The sequence below is a fragment of the Condylura cristata genome, unplaced genomic scaffold, assembly GCF_000260355.1.
Source record: "Condylura cristata isolate star-nosed mole 26May11 unplaced genomic scaffold, ConCri1.0 scaffold00030, whole genome shotgun sequence".
NCBI classification, from domain to species: domain Eukaryota; kingdom Metazoa; phylum Chordata; class Mammalia; order Eulipotyphla; family Talpidae; genus Condylura; species Condylura cristata.
The window spans coordinates 778,683-797,308 of record NW_004567131.1 but is presented as its reverse complement, the minus strand read 5'-3'; the positions used below and the strand labels follow the sequence as shown (position 1 = coordinate 797,308).

At 39.7% G+C, this 18,626-nt stretch overlaps 1 protein-coding gene across 2 annotated transcripts in view; it reads left to right on the top strand.

Moving 5' to 3' along the window:
* Window positions 1-18,626, top strand: part of SLC35F3 (solute carrier family 35, member F3) — a 352,675-nt gene that overhangs the window by 328,182 nt on the left and 5,867 nt on the right. For both annotated transcript variants that reach the window (XM_004691127.2, XM_012731433.1), the window contains 2 exons: window positions 12,015-12,234; window positions 18,475-18,600. In XM_004691127.2, the coding sequence (XP_004691184.1) occupies window positions 12,015-12,234; window positions 18,475-18,600 (346 nt within the window). The remainder of the gene's footprint in view (window positions 1-12,014; window positions 12,235-18,474; window positions 18,601-18,626) is intronic.

Here is an 18,626-nt window from a genome sequence, read left to right as displayed (position 1 = left end):
AAAAAAAAAAAAAGCACGTTACAGCTAAAATAATGACACCTGTGTAAACACACCTGTGTGGGGGCAGATCTAAAGGGAGCATGTTAAAATCACAATTGTGTTGAAATGCTTTCATTGTAATAGTTATTTTCTCTTTTTAAATTTTTCTACTTTTTTTTTCATTGCTTTAAGAAAACACATAAAATGTTCCCCCCAAATTAATATTTTTAAAAGCCATTGTAGGGAAGAATCATACAACTAGATAATTTCCTGGATGAAAGCCCAAGCTACCCATCGCCCTAAACTTGGTTTTCCTGAACTTGATATTTGCCTGTATCTATCCCTCCTCTCCACCAGATAGCAAGAAGGCATAATCCTGTCTCAGTGATAGACTCTGAGACCTGGGGGTTGGGAGTGGGAGGCAATTCAGTTTCAGAAGTCTTCTGTAATCTGGGTATATGTTTTACCAGAAGCATGTAGTTGTAAAAGGAGGAAGTTAAGGAACAATCACTCCAATTACACTGTGGATCTACCTTGGTTCTGACCACAGTTCCAGTGATCAGACAGCCAAGTGGTGTTTTTAGTCTCCTGGGGTGAGTTCAGTATTTCAGTGCAGCTTATCTGCTCTCTGTTTTCTCATTGTTCTCAGGAGACTCTAGCCTCTCTCTGAGTCTCTCAATGAGAGATTCTTCTGTTCCAAGGACATTGCTATCCTTGCCACAAATTCTATCTTTCCATTTCTAACATCTTGCCCCATGTCAATACGTAAACAGGCCCCAAGCAGTATACAGGTTATCTTTCAGACCAGCCACAAAGTGAATATCCACTAAAGGTCTTAATTCTTGTAAGAGGACCCAACCCACTTGATGTTTTCATCGGTGACTCTGTTCAAGTATGAATCGCTCATCTGCTGAGGGCAAGCTGTGCAGCAGCTTCCATGTAACGGGAGAGCAGACTGCTGTCCACAGGACCTGTGCCCATTTCCATCTCCCAAGCGAGGGACACCTTGGAGTTTACCAAATCACCAGGAGATCAATACTCAGTGAACCTATTATCATTTCTTACAGTTTCCTCATTTTTCTGTCTTTAATTTCCATTTCTTCATTTTTAATTCTTCTGAGCAGAACCCAAATGTATAAGTCTTTTGAATATCCAAATATACGTAAATGACATTTTACCTCAACTAACTTTGCACCTTAGAACTGATCAAAGGAAAGACATCAAAGGGTCTACCACTGCATGTAGTTCTAATTTTCTGTGTTAATATTTCCAAGACATAGAAATCATATTTATTGAAAATAAAATTATTTGTGCCCAGAAGGAAGCCCAAATTAGTCATTTCATTTCATTATATTTTATTTCATGCACTATTCAGTTTCCTTTTCTGTCTTCCTAAATCTGTATATATTTGATCTAATTCTGTGTATGTATATATTCCTGAATTGGATAATATATGCTTTCAACATAATGTATACTAATATTACAACACACTAATTTCAGAATTAATCATAATGAGTCTGACAGAAAGAACTGAGAGATTTGAGCCACAAAAGCAGAGCCATTTAATAGAGAAAGCCACAAAAAGAATCACTGGTCTTCCCTCTGAAGGTCCAGACAAAACTTGCTCCCTAGGGATGAAAGCTCATCCTGAGCTCCCTGCCCGCTGCTGAGTCATGTCTTCCTGGTGCCATGCCATGCTTAGTGGGCAGTGGATGGGGACCTCTGCTTGGCGTCAGATGTACATGCTCTGCACACTCTGCCAGATGTCAGATCACCATGGGTTTAACTGGGGAGACTTTGAAAATCAGCATTAATTCATTTATAACCCCAAACTCCCACAACCTGCATACATCTGTGAGCCCTTACCAACTGTCCATGTGTCCCAGGACCACTATGCTATTTATGCCAAATTGCTTGGGTGTCTCCAGCCTCCTATTAACATAAAAGTAACACAGGTGTTTTCCCCATGTTGTTTTGTTGCTTTTCTAGAAGGTAAGATCTTGGTCATGTTTTATTTTGGCAAACACTATCTTAATGGCTTGTATTTGGGGAGAATCCTCACACATGAACATTTAAGAGTCTAGCTTCCCACATTGCAAGTGAGTTGTCTGGGATGCCTTGGCATGTGCAGAAGTGATATTCCCTGTACAGTTCAACCTCTACTACACCTATCCTCATCAGAGGCCACATCTGGACATAATCAATGAAAATGTATATTCCCGTTTTCACCTTTATGAATGGCAACAGATGTCTGCTGCTTCAGAAATCAGTCACTATATATTGTTTTCTTAAACTGGTGTGACAATAAAACAATCAGTCTAATATCTTCAAGTATATCAAATAACTAAATTCTGGAAGTGACAGATTATGAAATGATCTGGACGCCTAATTCACAGTGCTGTCTTTGTGTGTTGTCATCTAACTTTAAAAAAAAAGGAAAAAAATATGGCATTAAGTAGATCACATTCAAGCTGAGAAATTGTCAAATACACATATGTCAAGAAAGAAACACATACACAAATACATACCCACAGAGCTCAGAGAATTAATGGAAAGAAGTGTAAAAGGAATTCAATTCCAAGTGTTACTAATGCTCCTAGCCTTGTCAGAAACAGAATATGTAAGGATGATGATAGTTATAAGCGTGGTTGGTAAAAGATATCAAATGTATACCAATTTTTTAGAAATGAAATATTCTAATACAATTTGAGGATATTAATGTAATTTGAGGTATCCAATAAACTGAGTCTTCCTGGCACACACCTCCAGTTTCTAATTCAGCAATGTGCTATGGGAATTTGAAGTCATTTCATCAACAAATATTTATAGTTTTTACAATGCACCAAGCATTGTTTTAGTCATGAGAATATAGCAGTAAATAAAACAAAACCCTTACTTTTATGGGGCTCACATTTTGGTGGAAGAACAAAGACAACTAAAAAATTAAATACATACCATGTTAGAGAGTAAGTGCTAGTGACCGAGAAACCTTCCCAGATACAACCTATAAAATAGTGACATCACTACCATCCCACCTTTCTTTTCTCTAACATTCCAGCAGAATGCTGAAAGGGCAGAGAGAAACAGGTGCAGATCTCCCTAATTTACGTGTTCTACTCTGGATAAAATGGGACTGCATTGGAAGTTTCTGAACCAAGGACAGTCTGGTCTGACTTTGGTTTTAAAAGAGAGGGTGGTATAAATGCAGTACAACACTGTATTTGTTTCATGTATATAATAGTGACTCATATTTTGAAATTAACATCCATCGCAGATTATTTATTTTGTTTGTGATGAGAAATTTTAACAATGTATTTCCTTAGCAATTTTCAAATATGAAATACAGTAGTATTAACTATAGACATTATACTGCACATTATAATCCCCTGAGTTGTTTATTTTATAATTGAAATTTTGTACCTTTTGACCCCCTACTCTCTGTCCCCAACTTCTGATAACCATTGTGTCTGTGAACTGAGTTAGTTTCTAGAATTCACATAAGTGAAATTGCATAAATTGGACTATATATTTTATAACTTGTATACTTGTATAATATTTTATCAGTGAAGCAAGTGAAACAGATAACTTAGCTATCTGAGTATAATGCCCTCAATATCCATGCATGTTGCAAATAATATCTTCCACTGTGTGTGTATCACTTTTTCTTTGATGTACTTTGAGAGAGTTATCTAGAGAATCTGAACATGCATCAGGATTTCCTATGTATCTTTTTAAAAATGTATTTTTTGTACTTTATTCCAAATCTACTAAAACAAAAAAATCTCTGGAGTGAGGCCCAGGAATCATCAACTTGTTATAATAGCTTATTTAATCATCATCTACCCAGATCCATTTCAAAACTTGTTTGTCACACAGATTTGTGACAAAGTAAATCAAATTAACCCTCCTCTGTGAAAAATCATAAAGCTTGTGAAGAAGGATGCCTTCAAAATAAGTTGTTTGAAAGTATCAGAGAGCTATCAGTACAGCTAGGACTTGAAGCACCAGCATCTGAGTACATAAAATGCATGAAGCAGTCTTGCATTTGCTGGTGTTCTTACCTTGCAGAATTGTTAGTTTACAGAATGAGTTACTGAAGCCAAACTTTGTCACAGATCTGTCTCTCTTGCTCAAACAGCTAAAATTTAGAGGCTCTAAACAACTGAAAATCAACATGGAGCTTATAGCACTCATTGGCATATAAAGTCAAGACTATTAATTCAAGTCTGGCAAAGTGCCCATGCATTCAGCTTGATTCAAGATCCCAGAGAAAATAATTAAACAGAAGTAAACCTGACTTTCATATATTATTACCCTCAAGACACTATTTGGGGCCAGATACAGAAAATACAAGCAGAAAGGACATCCACTGAGGTAAAGACTTTATTAGACTAATGGTCTTAGAGTGATATATTGGGTTTCGAATCTATCAGGAAGTAGAGAATACCAGTTGGAAACACTTAAAGAGTTATAACCTGACAGAATAAGGGGTGAGGTGGACAGAAATTGGCTAACATCAACTAATTAACATAAACTTTATGCCAGAAGAAATTAAATCTACATTAGAAGATTATATCACCAATAGCCCTATATTCTATCATAACATTCATCGATTAAAAAAATTGCCAGGAAACAGGACCAAATGATCAAAAACTCAAAAAAAAAAAAAAGAGTTTAAACAGATCCAGAGGTATTATCAATTTTGGAGTAATCAGATATATACTATAAAATGTTAATTATATATTCATTTATTCTCTTGATAATATTAAAGAATTTCACCGGAGAACTAAAATCTATTAAAAATAATCAAACAGAAAGCCTAGGACCAAAGAAGTACAAATTAAGTACAATTTAGACACAACAAAAGAGAAGATTTGTAAAATGGGAAATACATCAGTAGCAAATATGTGGACTGAATCATGGATTGAAAAATAGGTGAAATTTGTTTTTTATAACAGTTTATTTTTACATCATTTTGTGCTTTTTTTTTTACCATCTTAATTGTAATCCCCACAGCTTTCCCATCACCAAATCACCTGGAAATTTTTTTTAAGAAGTCAGAAAAACTGAGTTCTCAACAGAAAAACTAAAAGCCAGAACACAATGGAATGATGTCTTCAAAGGATAGAATGACTGGCAATCTTGAATTCTAAACCCACTAAAAATTCTAAATCCAGTTTAAATAGTGAAACAAAATAAAGGCATTTTCATGCAAATGGCCAATATTGGAAGAAATACTTAAAGGGACTCTTCATGCAAAAGCAATGATCCCATTTGGAAGCACAAAACAGTAAAGAAGGACAAACTTCAGAAACAGAAAATATGTGGTAAAAAATGAATACTAATTGTCTAAAATAACAGTGTGTTAGAGGGTTTAAAAATATATGGGATAAATATTTATGACAATAATAACTCATCATGCAACATGGCAAAGAAATACGTTAATGTGTTGCAAGGCTTTTGTACAAGATATGATAACATTACTAATTAAAATATTCAAATAAGTAAAGAAGATAGGTTGTAGTATTATTACTGGAAGAATGAAAGAATGTATTTCTAATAAGCTAATGGGGAGATGGAATCATTTTTTTAATATGATGAATACATAAAAAGGCAAAAGAGAACAAATACAAATAAGAAAACATGGCACACATAAAATAATAAAGTTACAGAATTAAACCCCAGTAAAGCAGTAGTTGTGAAATGTAAATGAACTGAAGTTCTCCTGATTCTTAATATAAACCTACAGTAATCAAAACTGTTGTGAAGCATGGTGCTGACATAAAAATATATATAGTGGCATAATATAGAGAATACACAAATAAAGCCGCACCTCACAACATCCTCTACTGATTTTCAACAAAGGGGCTAAGATCCTTGTATAGGGAAAGGACAGTTTTTTCAGTGACTAACAATGACCTAGAAAGCTAGATATCCTCATGCAAAAGAATAAAATAGGATCCTGACACAGAAGCTATAAAGTATATATAAATTAAATATAGAGAGATCAAAGATCTAAAAATAAGGGCTAACAATACAAAACTTTCCAAAGGAAACATAGGGAGAAACATTAGGGCATTGTATTTGGCAATAATTTCTTGGATATAGTATCAAAACCAAAGGCAACAAAGGTAAACAAATTAAATTGTATCACAAGACAAACAAATAGTGATCTGCAAATATTTTCTTCCATTTTCTTAGGATGACTTTATGTCTCTGATAAGGGGTTAGTAGCTCCCACAACTCAGCATTCAGAAGAAACAGTTGGAAAATGGGGAAAGAAGTTAAATAGACTTCTGCCTCAAGTGACATGCCCGTGCCAGCAAGTTCATAGAAAGAGGCTCAGCATCATTAATGACAAGGGGAAGGCAACACAGGGCGGTATCACCCACACCCATTGCAAACAGAAGATAACAGGGTCCAAATGAATTCTTTTAAAAAACTGAAATCAGAGTCTCAAAGAGGTTACTGTACACCAGGTTCACAGCATCATTACTACACTAGCCATGAGGTAGAAGTAACCCAAGAGCCCATGGACTGATGCTATACAAAGTAGGCTGCATGTACACTGTGGATTAGAAAGGGAATTCTGACACATGGTAGGACATGCATGAATCTTGGAAACGTTATTCTAAGTGAAATAAGGCATTCACAGAAGGACAAATATTATGTGATTCCAGTTACATCAAGAGTCTAATTCATAGAGACAGAAAGAAGAACCGTAGCCGCCAGCAACTGGGGAGAGAGAATGAGGAATTGTTAATGAGAACTGAGTTTCAGTTCTTCAAGATAAAGAGAGTTCTGGAAATAGATTACAAAACAATCTGAATGCACTTAACATTGACGAACCGTATTCTTAAAAATGGTTAAGACAGTAAATTTTATGTTATTTTAGAAGTCTTTTTTTTTTAAAAGAGACAGCATGAACTTTTTTGAGCCAAACTTAGCTGCACATGAGAATATTTGAAAATAAAAGAGTGCAGTTGCATTTTAATGCAAATTTACAGTAAAATATAAGTATGACTAATGTTTCATTTTTGCATAAATTTTCAAATAATGTGGCTCCCTCAAGATTTTAAAAGTTAAACAAGAATCACAATATCAACTCTGGAAAGCTGAATGATAAATGCCAGGTGGCAATGTTAACATCAGCTGGCAAACAATGGCAGAGCTACTGTAAGAAAACTAATCAGATTTGTAAATTTTGAATTATGAAGTGTTGTCAAGAATGTACCCCTCATATAGACTGTGTCATTTTTTACAGAATCCTAGGCCCCTCACTGGACAGTATGATTAAATATGTCTAGGGTTGAAGCCGGGTAAAAGTTCCTTGGGGTTTCTAAGACTGATGATCTATGAATTATTGTTTGAAAACCATTGGTCCTATAAGAGAACAAGCACATTCATTATGTTAAAGAATTTTTTTTTAAGATTTATTTATTTAAGCTTACAGAACTGAGGTACAGGCCAGAGGTGTGTGGGCGGGGGGTGAGAGGATTCACCAGAGACAGATTGGGGAGCAGAACAGGCAGATTGACAAAGTACGCTGCTGAGGGGAGCAGCAGGCAGGTCAGAAGAGGTCTGCCATGCCATGGTGGTCAGTTTCAGGTACGCGGGGGATCAAGCTCATGCTGCAGTGGCTTCAAAGAGCTTCGTAATGAGAGCAGTGCTTTAACCTATTGTGCCACCAGGGAGATCCCCCATTAAATAATTTTTAACACATTATACATTGAATTCTGAGGATATAAGATGAAACAAAAGTATCCATGTGGTGTTTACATTTTACTGTATCTGCTTATTTACTAACTTCTTCAGTAGAATGTAATTACAATAAAGGGTCCTGCAGGTATGATAAGGAATACAGGGCATCTGGGGGCACATATGAGGCGCACTTCACATGTGAGGGCAAGGAAAAATATTTCAAGAAAAGGACATAGAGAAGCCATTGAGAACCACAGCAGAGAGAGAAATGTTGAACTGGAGAAAATGAAATGAGTTCAAGGGGTTTTAAATTCCAAGTAGGGGTGGAGAAGTATTGATGGACAGGCAAGGTCAGGAAGGACCTGATAAACTGTAGGGGATACTCAGCCATTTTCCTAAAGGAAAGGAGAGGAGTATCTCTTATGACATGGAATATGGAGTGAACTGAACTGAAAAGAAGGAGCTTCTCTCTCCACTGCAGCCTAAGATTCCAATGGTAGTAGTGCAAAAAAGTGGGGATAGAGGTGTGGGCCTTGGGAATAGGTACTTAGGAGAATGAATAAATAGGCCTTTATAATGAGTTACATGTGAAGAAGAAAGGGAAAAGTTAAGAATGATTGCCAATTACGTAACCTGGGGACAAATAAGTCATGCTACCATAGCTGCCATTTTTGTTGTTGAGTTATCTGATGCCATTATAATTTCCTGTCCCTTGACTTATTTCATTTTATTTTTCTTGAGAGCATTTACATCTTTCTCCTTGTCATGATAACGTGCCTTGTTATTTCTGGTATGTATTGTGCGGTATATGGTAGGACCTTTTTGCTATGAAGACTCATGTCTTATTCTTCTAAAAGAAAAAAGCTCTTGCTTATCTCCCCTCCCTTCCCCACACACATACTTGCATACAGTATGGGAGATCATCTTGACTTTATAGTCCAACTCTATAAATGTAAGGTAGCAAAGTTTTAAAAATTAATTTCCAAAATTATTTCCATTTTGGAGTCATTTGCTCCTGTTTCATGGGTCCAGTTTCTTATATCTCTAAAAATATTCTCTTCCCTCCATCTCAATTGTATAAATACCTCCTTCAAGTTTTGAATTCAAATCAGTCCAACTATCTCCACCAGACAGGAATTCTATACCACATTATGTTTTACACATCTAATATGTGATATTAAAAATTACATTGGCTCGGCCCTCCCTCGTGGCACAGCGGGTTAAAACACAGCACTGAGAAGCTAAAGCCACTTCCGCATGAGTTCGATTCCCGCCTGCCCTGGAGGTGACCACATGGCGTGGCAGACCTCTCCTGACCCGCCCGCTGCTCCCCTCAGCAGTGTACTTTGTCGATTTGCCTGTTCTGCTCCCCACTCTGTCTCTGGTGAATCCTCGCATCCTCCTCATCTCTGGCCTTTACCCCAGTTCTGTATGAATAAATGAATAAATCTTAGGAAAAAAAAATTACATTGGCTCCTATTGAGAAATCAGTATTATCCCCAATTATACTGTAAACTTCTCAAAAACAATAATCATTTACTTGTTCTCTATCAGCAATGGTGCCTTGTCTAGAACTAGGAATAGTGTAAATTAAAAACAAGTGGTTATTGATTTGACTTAAATAACAAGTCATCCTAATACTACCAAGCTATGCTATTGTATTTAGGGTCCTTTAAAGAGTCCCAAGAACATAGTACTTGTCAAATAATATGAGTGTATAATTTACAGATTTTTCACAATTTTTCCTATCTTTCACAGTATTTCTACACATATCTTATTCAATAGCAGTATCCTAGTGACACTGACTCTTCCTTAAAGCTTTTAACTTAAAATTTTTCTTTTCTCACTCATTTCATTAATTTGGGATGTACTTAATTGGAAGTTTTGATAAACATATGTTTCCATTGATAGGAACTGAAGGGTTTGGATCTTCCAGAGAGGAAATTGCCAGTCTTGGTTTTGTCAGTGGGGTGGAAAGCAGTCAAAAAAACAAACAAACAAACAAATAAATCTGCCATACTCTGTTCTTTGTATCTATCTCTGGCAGAAATGGGTTTGTGCTCTTCATCTCTCAAGTCCCCTTGAAATCAAGAAAAGCCCACTGGCGCATGTCAGTGCACAATCTTTGATCTTAAAATAGAACAGAAGCTGAGACCCCACTATTTTGGTCTCACTAGAACCCCCTTCACTGAATTCCCTTGGCCATGAGTCTTTAATGGGCCAGCAGAATTCTACCAGACCCAGAAATCTTGCCTGTTCTATCTCCAAGATGAATTCCTACTTCCCTCCTCAGTTCCAGTTCAGCAGCTGGGGCTACCAATACCAGCCATGGCTATTCTCCTTCACTTACCTATCACTTCTGCAACCATAAACTCTGGAAGAATGAAACATAGGTTCTTGGAGAAGGTGTCAGTGTCCCATTGACTTGGTATGATTCTCTCCTGCATGGGTCTTCTTAGAATAGTGACAACGGGGGTTTGAAAACTTTACTTACATTTCCTTATGAATGGTAACCTTTAAGTAAAGTCAACATAGGCTAACATTAATAACAGGAAAGCATACTAGTATTTCTTGGTGATTATCTTCCAGGGACCAGCATCATGTTATGGCTACCATAATCACAAATATGAAGGAAGTCACACAAATATGAAGGAAGTCACCCCTGGTCAATGTCAAAGGGGGGGGGGGTGAAGACTGTTCTGTGACTAGGAGCTTGAGAAAATTCTGGAGGAAATGCAGCTGAAATGCTGTATGAAAATTACAAGGCAAAACCAAATCTCAACCTGTTAGCTAGATGCATGCTGCATCTATATAAAGTCAAAATGGAAACAATTCATTTGAATTGACTTCATGATAAATTTAATGACTCAAATGCTTTGCCTGATACTAGTTTGTTTCAAATCAAAAGTCTGAATTTTTTTGTTTCATCTGTGGATATCCCCCCCCAGTTGAGTACTGAACAAAGACAAATTTCATTCTAAACTGATGGTAAGAACAAAACTATACCAAATCCCTTTACACTGTTACCTGCAATTTTCCCCCTTTGCTGATTGATTTAACATTGCATAACCTAGGTCATAGCTCTCTGCTCACCCAAAGATATCTGAATGACTCCCACCCTCATTCATGGCCATTAGGCATACTAGACACTTCACTCAGCCTGCATGGAGATGACTGTATAAACAGGGTGCCCTCACTCATCTATCTCCTTACCTAGCTCTTCAGGACCAACAGAGCCACAATCTTTATTCCCCAAGAGTCAAGTCAGCAGGCAGCTCTGTAGAACTGAGCTCTCTCCACACTCTTACCCATGTCCTCTTCTGTATCTTCCTGTGTGTAGCTGTATTTTCCTCAAGCAGTTTTTTTTTTTATATATCAAGGGTCCTATCACCTAGATCTATAATAGCATCGAAAACTTTCTTCTCTAGGTGTTTCTTCATCTCCCTCTCTCTTACGAAGATGAATTCTTAAGAGTAGCTCATGAGAAATGAGCAGACCGATTAGTGGCATGGAGACAAGAATGTCCAGGTGATAGTTTAAGGAACTCCAAAGACAGCCTTGTGGAGATCAATTATCAAAAATAATAGTACAGTTGACCCCTAAACAATGTGAAACCATGCCTCAATTGAAAATCCCCTTATAATTTATAGTAAAATTATAAATTATGCTGTATCCATAGGGTCCATATCTGTGGTTTCAACCAACCACAGATGTCAGTTTGTTGAATCTTCAAATATAGAACCTGCAGATCGAAAAAAAAAAATCCACACATAAGTGGACCCACACAGTTTAAAAATGTGTTATTTAAGGGTTGACTGTACTTTAGGTCAAACTGTACTAGATGCACCCAGAAAATGCCTGCCCAGGTTTGATCACAAAGACAATTCCAGTTTGGGGCAACATTTCAATATATCTCAACGAGTTCTCTCTAAATATCCACCCTCCCCCTCAAGAGAAAATAAAATACAACAGTAACTTTCTACTCTTTCTAAGAAAGTGACAGAATTTATAGTCAATCACCATGGAATTGGGTCTTCTTCACATCAGATAATCCCAATGCTACCCTGTCTAGAACTGCCAATTCCAAACCTCACATGAGCAAGAGAAATAACTCTTCAGATCACTTGTGCAAAATTTTCTTCAATTGACTAAAGCAATAGTTTGAAAAGCTTTCATAGAAAGATGTTCATTAAAAAATGACAATAAAAAGGCCCCACCCTTTCCAATAATTGCAGAAAACAGAGAGAAAAGCTGGGTATAAGAAGAAGAAGAAAAAAAAAAAACAGTCTGTCTCAATCCAAAAATATAACACTGCCTCTCTTTCCTTGTTTTAGGGAATGCTGTCGATTTTTTGGAGACAATGGCTTGACTTTGAAGGTGTTTTTTACCAAGGCAGCCCCCTTTGGTGTTCTTTGGACACTCACAAACTACCTGTACTTACATGCAATAAAGAAAATAAACACTACGGATGTCTCCGTGTTGTTCTGCTGCAACAAAGCTTTTGTGTTCTTGCTCTCATGGATCGTTCTCAGGGACAGGTTCATGGGAGTGAGGGTAAGTTCCTTATTATCTGTCTTCCTCCCTCACTCAGTCATGTCAACCTAACTCTGCCCATTGGCTTGCTTAACTCCATCTGCTGACCATAAGCATAAGCTGCTGACCACTTTCCTTCTGATTTACAGCAGAAAAGGAGCCCAGCAGAGGGCCCAGTTCTTGGTGTACCTTGCAAACCTTCTTGCTTGCAAACCATACTATACAACATTCATTAAAGCACCTTTCATTCCAAGCGTTTCAACAAGCATGCCCTAAAGTGTGTGCCAGTCGGGGACCCAACTAGGAAATGGCAATATTCTCCCCTTTGTGTGCTCACCTCTGTCTCATGGGCAGCAGTGTCCTGAAGCCTGGAGCTTGATGCTAACACTGTCACTCTCTCCTTAGGATATATGTGAAAGTCAGAAGATCCTCCATCCACACGTACATGCAGTTTTGGTAGGCTCTTTGGCTTTGCACACAGACAAAGTAAGCCAGACACGCATATGCTAAATTCAACTTCTAGAGAGTCATTTTCCTACATTTTCATTTCCTGCTCAACCCAAATGAAGAGGGAATGAAATAATATGCTTTGAATTACCTCTTATTACAATTGAGACTTTGTAAATCCCATTAAAATCTAGTCATAATTTTGGCTAGTCAAACTACATAACAATTTTATGAAATTGGGTGGATATACTATCAAATATCACCCACATTATTGAGGGACTTGCCCTGAATAAAAGAACAGGTGACTCTGAGAGTGGACAGAACCCTAGTGGCTTTAGTTTGCCTCCCTCTGGTGGTCAATAGCTGCTACTGCGCCCCCATCATCTTACCACAAACTGGGATAATACATGGATTGAGCCAAACAGCTCGTTCTCTTTTAGACAGATGCATCACTCACTCCTTCCTGCACCTGAAGACCAGGTGGGCTGACCATCATATTAGGAACATTTGATGGGCAGTCCCAATAGAGTGAAACATGCTGGTAACCAGCAAGGGGCAGACTCCAGACCCTCTACTTGTCATTGTCCTGAGAACAGTGATATCACCCTAATGGTGGATTCACACCCACCTAGTTACTCAAACAGCAGTGGGGACATGAGTCAACTGCTGAGTTGTATTTTTAGGTTGCAGTAGGGGGAAAATTTGTTTTGAGGCTTAGTGTTAATTTTGGAATAAAAACTCACTCACAGTTCTACCACCCAGAAAAGCTCTCAGCAAATAAATGATACAATACCTCTCCACAAGAAATATAGATACTCCCTTTTCCAGCAGCCCCCTGACAAGCACTGGCCTTGGATGATCTGGGCCTGTGGTGACTTTATTTTGACACAAACAGCCAAAGGAATTCATGGGATCTTGGCATGATTCTGATGTCCAAAGCAGTTTCCAAATGACAGCTTGTACTCACAAGAGATGCTTCAAGGTTAATTCGGCATTGAAGCAGAGAAAACACATATTTGGTGGTTACCTGAAGCCCTCCTAGATTTGTAGGGAACAGTGTGGCTCATAAAGATCTTTTTACTGCCACACATTGATAAGAGTGTTTTCCTCTTGCCAGGCCTGAGCTGTGAGGTGTCCCCAAGCTGCTGGTTCACATCAGTAGTCAGCACAGCCAGGCCATAAGCCCTCAGCACCCCGCCAGGCCTGAAACCACAGACCAATGAGATGGTGTTAGTGATGGAATTGTGTGATCTGGGCAGCTGTGGGTCTCTCTAATACCCATTGCTCCTCTTAGAAGTATGTGACCTTAGAAGTAGAAACCTGTTATCTAGGAGCTTCCCAGTCCAGACTGTGATGGATTTCCCTCCTCTCCAAGAGTTCAGACAGCTAGGGAAATCTGAGTCCTCAGCAGCTGGCCAGAGTCCCTGAAAGATTCCCTTTGATAAACAGCTTCACGTTGAACTTAAAGTGCCGTCAAACTGATGCAAGTGTAGTCTTAGTCTCCTCCCAGCTTGTTGCTAGGTAGTTTCCAAAGACTGAAGGTAACTGACATCATTCCCCATTCCAGAGGGCTGAGCATTCAAGATGGAGACAAAAAAAGACATCAAGAACACCACACGTCTCAGCATTATGTTTGGGTAACAGATTACAAAAAGGACCTATTAAGACAATAATTACTCAAATAGAGCGGGCTGAGGGTCCTGGTCCAGGTGAGATAGGCAAAGCAGAAAACAACTGTATTTTTTAATACTGGGGAGATCTTGGTCACCCCATGTGGCATCGGAGGTGACTGAAAGGAGTTCAAGATTCAAGATTCCCCTGGTGTCACCTTTGGCTCTGCTAAGAAACCTGAGCCTGGAGAGTCAAAGGCACATCTGTGCACCGGCCAGAACACAGCTAGGAAACCATGTTCTAGCTGAGAGGCATGTGGCTAGGATTTGGACTTGCATCCACTTTTACAAGCTGTCGGGCCTCGAGCTAGTTACTTAAGGCCTCTGAATTACCTCATTTTAAAGTAGAATGTTAGTACTCATCTTACAGAACAGCAGTGAGAATAAGATGATGCAAGCTTGGCACATAAAACACAATAAATGTTATCTCTTCGAGTCAGAAGGGCTTGAAAGAGCAACCCAGGTGAGTGTGCTTGAGTGTCAGAAACTGAAAAACATTTAGGGAGGTTTTTTTGTGTCACACAGTAGCAGCAGAATGAACAAGAAGAACTCTGGGAGGATGAAGTGTGATCCCTCCTATAGCTCAAACCCTCCCAGAGTGACCAAATGAAAAGGTTAGGTGGGTGACCCCAGCCCAGCTCACATCTCAGGAGATATGACAATTGGGATTTTCCAATTACACAGCCACTATCCATAACCTGTTAGGGCTTTCTGACTGGGGGGACTGGCCATGGAGCAAGAAGGCAAATGATCATCCCAGAGAGCCTTCAAACCCCAGCAGCATGTTCCTGGGGACCCATACTTTCCCCAAAATCAGCTCCCATGGGAATCCAAGTGCAGTTGATATTTCCAAGTATGACAGTGCCTTTGGCATTGCCCAGGCCCCTCCTTCCTGAGTACCTCCAGCTCTGACCCTGCCCCTCACTGAGTGAGAAGCTGCCCCATCACCCAAGCACCATGCTGGGAAGGACCTGGGAGCACAGCTGGGTTTGCAGTCCCCTTCCCTTCCCCATCCCTAGCACATGAGCTTCAGTGAGAAGTCTCCAAACCCTAATACTCTCTGAGTCAACAAAACAGTATAGGAGTCAGAGGGAAAGTGTTGGGAGAAGTATACTTAACAATGAGTCTGTTTTGAAATAACCCCAAACTATAGGGATCTAAAATGCACCCCAAGCAGGGTTCTAGCAAAGGGTGTGTGTTGATCAGAGTGGGGTTCAGTGCCAGGTGAAGAGATGAGGGGGCTGCATGGGGAGCTGACCGTACTCCTCCATCACACACAGCCTGATATGACTGGGAGTGATGTGACCTTGCGGGGGGTAGCAGGAGACCCAAAATAGGAGTTTGTGGAGCTCTGAATCTAGAACCCCAGAGACCTGACAGGTTATAATAGTGAGTGAGATTATGTTTTGAGGCCAGCAGGCTGCTGTTGAATCTTGCAGGCTCTCCCACATCTGTGTTTCTTCCTCATCTCTAGTCACAGAAAACAGTTCTTTCTACCATCAGCTGCTTGGCCTCAAGGTTGCTGTTACCTACCAGTCTGGGTCCCCAAGTCCTTGTCTTAGGTTAGTTCAGTGGCACATATTTGGGAGGGGACATTAGGAAAACATGATAAAGGAAAGGCCTGAGGAGATTCACCTGCCTATTTCATAGCAGACTCTTCCTCAGGGATGCCCAGAAAGTGAGGGACTTATGAAATCTTAGGGTATAAGCCTTCCTGTGGAGTCCTTTATATAGGAATTAAGGAGAGAAGCACTTCTACACATAAGGCAAGAAATCCAGCTATGTGCTAAATTCAAATGTAAAATATGCACCTTTTTAAAATTGAACCATTATCTTCAAAGGAACTGAAGAGGGCCTCTCAGACTCCGCACATCCTCACACACACACCCTTTTAGGGCTGCTTTATCTCAGCTGCTAGAGGTGATGAGGATGAGGCAGAGCTCCGACTGATGCGGCAGTGCTTTGACCCAGCCCCAGACTTTGGTCTCGGGGGGGCTGCCATCCTGAGAGTCATAGCCCCAGTCAAGCCAATTACTCCTGTAACGTGTGGTTGGGACCCTCAAGAGGAGACTGGAGGTTTGAACAAGAGGAATCACAGTTCCCTGAAAAACCTCTCACAATGAACTCACAGGGCAGGGCTAAAATGCTCACTAGCACCCGCACTGTTTCTTACGCCTCTTAGCCCCTTCTCTCTGTCCCTCTGCACAGCTCAGCTCAGGAAAAAGTGAGAGCTATTATATTATTTAATCAATAGAGAAGAGAGAGAAAGAAATCAGAAATACTTGGTAAGGCTTCAAGACAAAATAATTCTTTGTTCTGCTTTCTTCCTCAAAATTCAGCCCTAAGTTTGAAAAAAGCCAAGGACCTTCAGGGATGCCTCAAATCACCTGAGTTTGAACTGTTCTTCCCCTTCCTTTCTCCCTCCTTCTATTTCTCTCTCCCTTATTTTTCTAGTTATTTTTCTGTTTACCTAATGCCTTGCCAGGTTGAACTGTTCCAAGCAGCATCTTTGCATTATGTGCATCTTCTAGAGCAGAAGCCAACCCCTCTCCCTGCATGCCTTTATAATCACCACTTTCTTGTCCTCTTGGTGGGGCTAGGGGAGGCGGTAATTCACTTATTGTCATGCTGTCTCTGTTTCTTTTCTTAATGAACTTTGTAGACAGTAAATGGAGCATTTGAATATAAATTATATGCAACATGTGATGCAGAATGATGCAGCAGACAAAGTGAATTCTAATCCAGAAAGAACAAGTAGACAGATGAGGGCCTGGCTCTTTTCCAGTCAATGACATTCACCTGTTCTCTCACAAGTCTCTGTGTTATAGGCAATCTATTGTTATATGAAATTACTGCATGAGGAATTCACTAGAAGCATGTAAGTCAAACTGTGTGAGACTCCACATTAGCTTTCACTAACCTAAAACTTCTGCATTTAAACCATGAAGGAAATTCCCACTCAAGTCTTAAAAGAGTTGGCAATGCTATATGAATCTGTGTGTGTGTGTATACACACACACACATGCACACAAACACACACACAGTAAAAAAATACTAGCCTTGCAATCCGGCAGACCTGAAAAATGTGCCCCTTGTCTGCCACACACCATCTCTGCGACTGTGACTTTGGGCAAGTTTCTTAGCCTCTCTGAGTCTATGTTTTTATGTCTGTTAAAGTGAAATGACTGATATCCACCTATTTTTGATCAACAAATGAGAAAGCAGATGGGAAGCATGTATTAGCCCGTGACAGCTTGGAAAATGTTAGCCACTTAATATTGGTATTGCTAGTTTAGGTCAGTTTGGAATGATCCATAAAAGGAGTAAAATTTTCTGGAAAGCCAGCCATTGAAACATGCATGGCACCTATATGTCCTGACTTTCCACATTCTACCTACATCATCCCCACCCCCATCCCTACCCAGAGACATTGTAACATTACAATCACCTCGGATTATAACTTGCACTTATTCTCTGTGCTAATTCAGTTGTCTTTTGGGAACTGTTATCTGAGTTCTTTCTCTCCTGTACACTTTGAGAATGTTATTTTGCACTGTATATACTATACATCTCCCTGGAGCTTCCACTACACCTGGACAATAATTAGATCAAAGGGGATTTGGTGGGGGCCTGCAACAGCCAAGAAAAGGAGCTGTACCTTAAGGGCTGGAACACTGTGACCTGAATGGTAGGTGACACGTGCTCTACAGAAGACCCTACTGCTAGGATGTAGCATGAGCCCAAGATCTGGAGTCCTCATTTTGCCCTCTGTCGGGACACAAAATACATACAAGCAAGATCACACAAGGTACTCTCAGAAAACCAAGAAAGATCTAAGTGGGGATATCTAGGTACTGTCTATCAATCGTTGTTTTAACCAAATCATCAGTCCTTGGGAATATGCAGTAATCATGGAGCCACTCGCATCCCAGCCATGATTTCAAGTTATTCTCTTGTGCTAAGCACCAACAAAAATTCAAACAAGGGAGCAAACTTTCCTTGTCAGTCTTCCTTTGGAGAACAAATAGACACCTCTCTGCTCTCATTGTTGAACTCTCAAGATTATTTCTACCTCACCCGCACTGAGGTGGCCCATCCAATTCTCCACTACTACTCTGACCACCATTTTCTTCCTTCCATCCAGATCGTGGCCGCCATTCTCGCCATTGCTGGGATCGTGATGATGACCTACGCGGATGGCTTCCACAGCCACTCAGTCATCGGCATAGCGCTGGTGGTGGGCTCTGCATCCATGTCTGCCCTCTACAAGGTAAGCACTTGGTGGGCAAGAGCTCT